The sequence below is a fragment of the Galeopterus variegatus genome, unplaced genomic scaffold, assembly GCF_000696425.1.
Source record: "Galeopterus variegatus unplaced genomic scaffold, G_variegatus-3.0.2 Scaffold638, whole genome shotgun sequence".
Taxonomy (NCBI): domain Eukaryota; kingdom Metazoa; phylum Chordata; class Mammalia; order Dermoptera; family Cynocephalidae; genus Galeopterus; species Galeopterus variegatus.
In genome coordinates, this window is record NW_007726749.1 from 23129 (window position 1) to 32281 (window position 9153).

Sequence of the window (9153 nt, forward strand, 5' to 3'; positions counted from 1 at the left end):
AGAGTTGTTGAGGGTATATGGTATTAGTCTGTCCTGTATGCTGCTGAAGGGAGTATAAATCAGCAGGACCTTTCTAGAAGATAAGAAGGGTAACCCAAATATATTACCCATGGCCTTAAAACTGTGTACTTCTAAGAATTATTCTTAGGAAATAATCAAATAATCAGATGTGCACAAAAATATTTGAGCAAGGATGTTTATTGAAGTATCGTTTAACAACTCAATTAAAAATCCAAATGCTGGGGCTGGCCCGGTGGCGCACTGCTACAGTGCACCGCTTGGGAGCGTGGCGGTGCTCCCGCCAAGGGTTCGGATCCCACATACAGACCGGCCACTCACTGGCTGAGCGAGGTGCGGGCGCAGCACCGAGGTTTGCGATCCCGTTGCCAGTCCCGGTCCGGTACGGGCGCGACACTGAGGGTTGCGATCCGTTGCCGGACACGAAAAAAGACAAAAAAAAAAAAGAATCCAAATGCTCCTAGATAAAGGATTATCTAAAGAAACTTTGACAATCCAGGTACTGTTGTGCTCTGCAGCCATTAACATCACATCATCATGTTGACTGGGGAAGTACTCATAAAAAGTGAGAAGTGGTATGTTTAGTGTGATACTGTCTTAATTTCTTTTCTTATGGTAAAATATACATAACATTAAGTTTACCATTTTAACCACTTTTTGTTTTTTTAAAGATGACCGGTAAGGGGATCTTAACCCTTGACTTGGTGTTGTCAGCACCACGCTCAGCCAGTGAGCGAACCGGCCATCCCTATATGGGATCCGAACCCGTGGCCTTGGTGTTATCAGGACCACGCTCAGCCAGTGAGCGAACCGGCCATCCCTATATGGGATCCGAACCCGTGGCCTTGGTGTTATCAGGACCACGCTCAGCCAGTGAGCGAACCGGCCATCCCTATATGGGATCCGAACCCGTGGCCTTGGTGTTATCAGGACCACGCTCAGCCAGTGAGCGAACCGGCCATCCCTATATGGGATCCGAACCCGTGGCCTTGGTGTTATCAGGACCACGCTCAGCCAGTGAGCGAACCGGCCATCCCTATATGGGATCCGAACCCTTGGTGTTGGTGTTATCAGCACCACAACCACGGGCTGGCCCCCATTTTAACCACTTTTAAATATACAGCTCAGGAGCATTATTGTTATACAATCATTACCACTGTCTACCTCCAGAACTTTTTCATCTTCCCAAAATGCAACTCTGTCCCATTCACTAACTCCCCGTTCTCTCCTCCCACAACCCCTGCAGAGGCAGCGTTCTACTTCTTCTTCTTTCCTTTTATTTTTACAGTGACTTAGAAACCCCATTCTACCTCCTGTCTCTATGAATTTGACTATTCTAAGTACTTCATGTATGTGGAATCATATAATATTTCTCCGTCTGTGTCTGGTTTATTCCACTTAGCATAATGTCCTGGAGGGTCATCATGCTGTAGCATGTGTCGGGATTCTCTCCCTTTTCAAGGCTGAGTAATATTCCATTCTTTTTTTTTTTTTTTTTTCATTTTTGTCTTTTTTCGTGTCTGGCAACGGATCGCAACCCTCAGTGTCGCGCCCGCACCTCTCTCAGCCAGTGAGCGGGAACCGGTCTGTATGTGGGATCCGAACCCTCGGCGGGAGTGCCGCCATGCTCCCAAGCGGCGCACTGTAGCAGTGCACCACCGGACCGGCCCATAATATTCCATTCTATGTACACACCCCATTTTCTTTACCCATTTATCCATCAGTGGGCATTTGTGTTGCTTCCACCTTTTGGCTGTTGTGAATAATGCTGCTATGAACATGGGTATACAAATATCTGTTTGAGTTCCTGCTTTCAGTTCTTTTTTTTTTTCTTTTTGTCTTTTTCCGTGTCCGGCAACGGATCACAACCCTCAGTGTCGCCCCCGTACCGGACCGGGACCAGCAACGGGATCGCAACCCTCGGTGTTGCTCCCGTGCCTCGCTCAGCCAGTGAGCGGGAACTGGTCTGTATGTGGGATCCGAACCCTCGGCGGGAGCGCCGCCGCGCTTCCCAAGCGGCGCACTATAGCAGTGCGCCACCGGGCCGGCCCCAGTTCTTTTAATTTTTTAAAATCCTTAAACGTGCATAAAATTGACTAGAACAATATATATCAAAATGTAATAGTATTTCTGGGTGACAAGATTGTAGAAGATTTTGTGTGTGTGCTGTTCAGTGTTTTACAATTAGTTAGCATTCCAAGCTTAAGTTATTTTTACAGTTAACAAGAAAAAAAGAGACTTTTTAAAGGGTGACTATCAGGGAGGTCACTAGGAGAGGCTTGAGGCCTGTTCCTCAGCTACAGTGGAAACCCTGCTGCTTCCCAGCCCAGGGGCCCCGGGAGCGGCTGCCCCTTCTCAGCCTGCTGCCCTGTGTTTCCGCAGCCGCCATGCAGCAGATGCTGACTGAGAGCTATAAGAACCGGCTCATCCAGATGGCCTACGACACTCAGAGGCAGAACTTGGTCCAGCAGGCCTGTTCCAGGTAAGGTAAGGAAGAGGGTTCCCAGGTGAGGGAGTTGGGGGAGCTGCTGGGGTGAGAGCTGGCTCTGGGATCCCCTGCCATGGGCTGCCCTGGCCTCAGCCATGCTGTCGGGGCCAGGGTGTCTTGTCTTCCTGAGTTTTCTAGCTGGAGCCATGATTCAGTGTGGGCTGTGATGAAGTGATGATAATCACTCCCGTTTCTTGTGCACTTCCTATGTGCCAGGCACTAGGCTAAGTGATTATTGCATTAGCTTATTGATTCCATGAGAGACTGTATCGTCATTAGCCCCATTTTGCAGTCACAACTCATGTCCCGAGAGACCATGTAACATGCCCGAGGAAGCACAACTGGCAGGTGGCAGAGCCAGGCGTCGAGCCCAGCAGAGTGAAGGGTGTGCTCTTGACCATGGTGCATTTGTCAGTCTCAGTGGTCCACAGGGTGGGAGTGGGATGAGCTGGCGGGACGGGTGATGGGAACTTTCATGCTGATGGCCTCTCTGGGGTGTGGCTCACAAGCTCACCGCGGCACTGTGGCTTGTTGAAGGTTCCACAGATGCCCAGCAGAGCCAGTTGAGAAAAGCTCAGAAGACACTCAAGAGCCCCAGTCAGGGACAGGCCAGCAGCCCTGGTGCCTTTTTGTTTCTCTTCCCTTGTGTAGGGGACTCTGGCACAGCTGCCAGCCTCCCCTGTGTCCTGGCAGATGTGGGAATTTCTCCCTCCTTTCCTCACATATGACATCATGCTAAGGAGTACGGGCACTGGGGTCAGACAGAGCTGGACTCAGGTCCCCCTTCTGCTTACTAACTGAAGTCTTGGGCAACTTGCTTTCCCTCCCTAAGCCTCAAATTTCTTATGGAGGAAGACATTTCCCCAGAAAAATGGGGATAAATCCCAGCACCTACTCAGGAGGACTTGATGAGTGTTAATGAGTGTAATGTCTGGCACATAAGGGTCCTATATATTATTGTCATTATTATGAAGCAGACAAACTTAAAACCAAGATTGTACCGAAGCATGGACATACGTGAGGTTACAGGTTTTGTGCCACAATCACCAGACTTGCTCTGGAGTGATGACAGCAGACTCTGGGTCAGGGTGAGGCTGCTGGGGAGGGACGGCTTCCTCACGTTTCCAAGTGGCCCGAGTGGCTCACCTGGGAGGTTGGGAGCTCTCCACCATGGAGGTGGCCGGGCAGAGGCCAGGCAGCGACTTCAGGGGGTGTTGTGGAGGGATTCCACTGGAGGGTTGGGTGCGAGGAGCTGGGAGATCCTCTCTGCCAGCTCCCAACTCTAACCCCTACCCTCCAGGCCGTGGGATTTAGACACACTCTGTGTCTGTTCCCAGCCCGGAGCGCAGCTCCCAGCAGGCACTCAGTAAGTATTGTCGAATGAATAAATGGGTTATCTTGGTGTCATCCAAGGTGCCTGGCACATAGTAGGTGCTCAAGAAATGTTCAGATAGTAAATGAATTTGCTGTCTCTCTGGCAGCATGGCTGAGATGGATGAGCGGTTCCAGCAGATCCTGTCATGGCAGCAGATGGACCAGAACAAAGCCATCAGCCAGATCCTGCAGGAGGTGGGCCCTTACCTAGAGCGCAACAGTGGGGGCTCAGAAGGGCTATGCAGGGGCCCAGGGTAGAGCATTAGAACTCACATGAAGCTCTGTCCCAGATGGTGTGTAGGACCCGAGAGGCTTGGTGACTTCAGAGGTAAACAGGCCATGAGGATGAGAGGTGGGGCGAAGCCTCCGGGGGCCGGTCTTCTGGTCACCGTATCTAGAGAATCGCTCCCCACCCCTTCCCTAGGAGGCCATCATAAGGATTTGGGGGCAGGAGGTGATGGTGACCACAACACTCTGGGACCCCTGACCTCTTCTGGCTTTCAAACCTGCTGTACCACTGTACCCTCGAGTGGGTGAAGCGAAGAGCCCGCGCTCTCCCCCTCTGTCCACGGTGTCCATTCCGCTTTCTCCCCGCCGCCCCATGGAATCTGTCCCTCGGTTACTCCTTGTCCTTGCTCCTCTCCCTTTTGTTTTGTACATGTCATCCTGGCCTCACCCAGCCCATCTTCCCCTCTCCCCTTTCTCCCTAACTCCAACCAGTCTGTTTGTTCTAGAATAGTCTGACTTAGTGTTTGTAGGACTGAGGAAAATTCTCTTGTTTCCCAGAGAGGGGTCTGCCTCGTGGTTAAGGTGAGGCTCAGGGGCCAGACAGACTGGGCACCTCCTACCAGTCACGCCTGTGAGCCTCAGTTTCCCACGCCATCGGGGGCTGCAGAACTTCAGTGCGTGACACAGGGAGAGCAGCATGTGGTGGCCAGGCCGCAGCGAGCCCTCACGCTTATTTCAAGAATTTAAACAAGTTAGGTGAAAAAGTTATCTATCTTTCTCTCTAAGACACAGAAAAATCCTCTGTGAAGGTGCTGTTTACACAGATTTTGTTTCTCCCCAGACGGGGCTGCGGGAAAAGGCAGGGCCGGGGCCCTCTGCTGAGCAGCCTGTGGTCTCTGTTGCAGAGCGCGATGCAGAAGGCCGCGTTCGAGGCTCTGCAGGTGAAGAGGGACCGGATGCATCAGCAGATCAGGAACCAGGTGAGCATTGGGGTTGGGGCCTCACCTAGACCTGCCCTATCAGCTTTTGGGGACTCAAGAGGAGGCTCAACAGGGTGGCAGTCAGCAGCAGTTACAGTTTGAGTCATGGCTTGGTGCTCGCCAGCTCGGCAAGCAGTCTCGCTCTCGGGACCTCCCTCTACGTCAGGGGCTGTTGGGAGGGTGCCTTGAGTGGCCCTGCTAATGCCCTTACCCCAGGGCCTGGCTAGAGACTTGCTCAGCAAATGTGGCCTGTTCTCACTGTTTCCACGATGCAGGGGAAGGGGTAGCTCTGGTGCGTGGCCTTGGCTAATGGGGCGGCCTCTGCACTGACCGTGCCCCAAGCAGGGTGCCCTTGTGGGGAAAAGCAGCCAGCTCAGACCCCAATGCCCCCCTCGGCTCAGACTGACCGAAGAACAGCTCGAGGCGTCTCTGGGGCAGATCGCATGCCTTGGCTAATGGGGCGGCCTCTGCACTGACCGTGCCCCAAGCAGGGTGCCCTTGTGGGGACAAGCAGCCAGCTCAGACCCCAATGCCCCCCTCGGCTCAGACTGACCGAAGAACAGCTCGAGGCGTCTCTGGGGCAGATCGCACAGATCGCATTACCCACCTGGGTTGGCGGGACACACCACAAGTCTACATGGTCCCAACATCTGCTGAGGAGGGACCTCGGCATAGGAGGCTCGCCTGCTGACCTGTGGGGTGGCATTGGGCGGACCCACCGCAGTGGCTTTGGCAGCTGCCTCAGGGAGCAGGGCTGGGAGCTGGAGCGAGCTTTCGTGCTGTGGAACGCTCATCGCATCACAGTCAGCACGCCTGGAATTTCTCGTTTTCACACTTTTTTTTTCTTTCTATTATTTTCTTTTTTGGCCAAAACCAACTTACCTTTTTATTTCCCTCTTTAATTTCAATCCCACATTGCTGGACATGAAGCTCATTCCTCTGACCGGGGGTGGTGGGGTCATAGGGACTTAGGGACGGTGGTCATAGTGTCATGGGCACAGGGTAGAGAAATCACCGGCTATGTGGTCTGACTACCCGGACTAACAGCCCCCAGACACATCTGAGAATGTGTGGTGGCCCCCAGACATTCTCACTATGGGTAGTTTTGACCCACCAGCCCAGCTATTCCCCTTCAGACCTTGAGCAGGGATATCCCAAGGAAGGGACTCTCTCACTTACCACTTACCTGCTCTGTGTCCTGGGGCAAGTTACTTGACCTCTCTGAGCCTCCATTTCCTTGTCTGTCAAATGGAGGCAATCATACCTCCTAACAGCCAGAGGAGAGTGGATGAAACGGTGCATATAGAGTGCACAGCACAGCCTAGCACACAGGAGATGCTCGATCAGTATCAGCTCCTACTGTCACCGTTATTATTCAGTCGCCTCCCTCACCCTCTGCTCTCCCTTGTAACAGCTCTGTAGAGGAAGCAAGAGGATTTGACCAGTAAGAGGCTCAGGGATAATTCTGCCTGTTCTTTACTCTTTCCTGAGTCTTGAAGGGAACCCCTTCTTCGTTCCATAAAGCTTTATTCGGCGCCCACTCTGGTACAGGCCCTGTGCTCGGCTCTTGGTTAGCAATGTTGGCCAAGACAAGCACATCTATGCCCCAAGGCACCCAGAATCATGAAATGATTCTTTTTAAACCCCCTTTGATGAGGTTCCCGAGGCCTGGTGGTTCCCCTCATTCCTGAGCCGGCCTAGCCTCCCCCTGAAGGATTTCTTAGACCTCACTCAGCCATCAGACAGCAGCACAGAACTGAAAAACCATGGGTAATGTGAATAAAAAAAAAACCCTGTCTCATCTTCTGTTTAGATTAAGTTAATAGAAACTGAGTTATTGCAGCTGACACAGCTGGAGTTAAAGAGGAAATCCCTGGACACAGAGACACTACAGGTATGTAGGGCTCCCTGGCCTGCCCGCCCCTCCTCTCCCTCACGTGATGAGAGCCCCTCCTGGTGTCCCCTCCAGCCCCTGGGCCGCTGCTCACCAGCCCATGGGAGGGAGAGCTTCTCCAGCAGATAGAGGGAGGTCTCCTCTGTGGCTGTGACACCGGAGGAAGCCCCCCGGCCCCAGAAGTCCCAGCACAGGCCAAGGTTAGAGGTCGGATCAGCCTATTGCTAGGCAGGAAGGTCAGAGGAAGGAGGGTTTCATTGCCAAGGCTCATCCTGGCCAACGTCTCCATCTCTGCATTTCCTGTGTTTGGAGTGGGGTGGCTGCAGAGCTCCCCATCTCTTAAGCTATGCTTCTGGGCTGCTGGGCTCCCTGGGCTGACATCCTCTGGGGAACGAGCTTCTTGGTGTCCCAAGGATGTCTGGAGGGGAGGGCCCAGCCATTTTTGTGTCAGTCTCTGCAGTTGACTTTTCTTTGAGCTTCGGCCTGGGTGTTGTGCTCACAGAGGTGTGAGAGTTGGCAGGGACTGGCAGACAGCATTCTGGACAGGACGTCTGAGCCCTGGGTTTGGTCTCAGCACAGCCTGGCTATGTGACCATGACTTTGGCAGATGGGGGATGAGGGGCAGCCCTTTCCTTCTCCGGACCTCAGTCTCCCCCGATGCATACAAAGGGGCTGGATGGGTTGGTATGTGAGGAAATGTACCCGTGCCATGCTTTTGAGCCAAGCCTTCTGTCTGTCACTGTCCCTGTGTCTGTTCTTGGTGGAGAAGTCTCAGGTTGTCTTGCGGGCTTCTCAGTGTGAAAGAGCTGAGGTCTATAGTCCTGGCCTCGGGTCTGGCCCAGACATGCTGTGTGACCTCAAGCAGGCCGCTGTCCCTCTCCAGGCCTCCCTTCTTCCCCTCCCCCAAAGGAAGTCAGCAGCCAGCCCAGTCTGTGTCACAGGGCCATCAGAGAACTGTAGGCCAGGAACAGGAAAACACTTTATGAGCCTCGAGACGATCTTAAGAGAGGAAGGGGCTGAGGGTACTCTCAGTGAAGTGCTTGGTGGGTGCCCTCGTCTCTGCTCAGCACGGCTGGCAGGACCCCCGCTGTCGGGGCTCCGTGGGGTTTCTGAGAGTAAGTGGGTGAGCGGGACGTAGACACACGTGTCCTGGCTTGTGTGTGCCTCTGTTCGCATGGAGCCTCCTCATGGGTTCCACGCCAACCCTCCCCGCTGTCAGCTTCTGCCACGTGCTCTGTAGTCAGTGAGCCCCAAGGCAAGTACCTGTGGCTTGTCATCTCCTGTTTGATGTTTCTTACCACTCCGTCGTTGTCGCTAGGATCCCAAGCCTGGTCTTAACGCCACAAAGAAAGGAGATGTGGGCTTGGGAGAAGGGGGAAGGGATACCAGGGTAGAGGGACCACTTGGCTTTGTCCCCAGCTCAGCCTAGAGGCACCAGGCAGAGCCTTGAATTGAGCGGCCAGCTGAGGACTGAGGGAGCGGGCTGGGGTGGGGGTGTCCCTAAGCCCTGCGCTTCTCGACCTCGCCGCTACACCATGGGCACTCCTGGGGTGCTGCGTGCTCACTGCAGCCCTGGGTGTGGTCTCATGTTGCAGGAGAGGATCTCCGAGCAGCGCTGGGCCCTCAGCTCCCTGCTCCAGCAGCTGCTCAAAGAGAAGAAGCAGCGAGAGGAAGAGCTGCGGGACATCCTGGTATGTGTCTGGCTTCTGGACCCAGCATCCCGCGTGGGGTTGCTGTTCCCGCACACGCTGGCTGGCTGTAGAAACACTTTTGTTATTCAAGTAAGAGCAGTTCATCAGAGGAAGAAAGGAAAGTACAAAGGAGAGGAATTTCACTTCCCAGAGTTACCTACCGTTAACTTTTGATGTATATTTTCCAAACATTGTGATACATATTTACAGCTATTCATTCATGTGCCTTTTAAACACGGAAGGGTGCATACCCCTTTATAACCAGCCTGTTTTCATTTTTATTTTTATTCTTTTCATGTCATTAAAATACCCCCTCAGGGGCCGGCCTGTGGCTCACTCGGGAGAGTGCGGTGCTGATAACACCAAGGGCCCGGGTTCGGATCCCATATAGGGATGGCCGGTTCGCTCACTGGCTGAGCGTGGTGCTGACAACACCAAGTCAAGGGTTAAGATCCCCTTACCGGTCATCTTTAAAAAAAA

The 9153-nt window shown here is 53.3% G+C and overlaps 1 protein-coding gene across 1 annotated transcript in view; it reads left to right on the forward strand.

The window, feature by feature from the left end:
• LRSAM1 (leucine rich repeat and sterile alpha motif containing 1) overlaps positions 1–9153 on the forward strand; it is a 41043-nt gene that overhangs the window by 23107 nt on the left and 8783 nt on the right. Inside the window, exons 14-18 of the mRNA XM_008570871.1 lie at positions 2401–2500; positions 3988–4075; positions 5014–5088; positions 6902–6982; positions 8578–8673. Coding sequence (XP_008569093.1) covers positions 2401–2500; positions 3988–4075; positions 5014–5088; positions 6902–6982; positions 8578–8673 — 440 coding nt within the window. The remainder of the gene's footprint in view (positions 1–2400; positions 2501–3987; positions 4076–5013; positions 5089–6901; positions 6983–8577; positions 8674–9153) is intronic.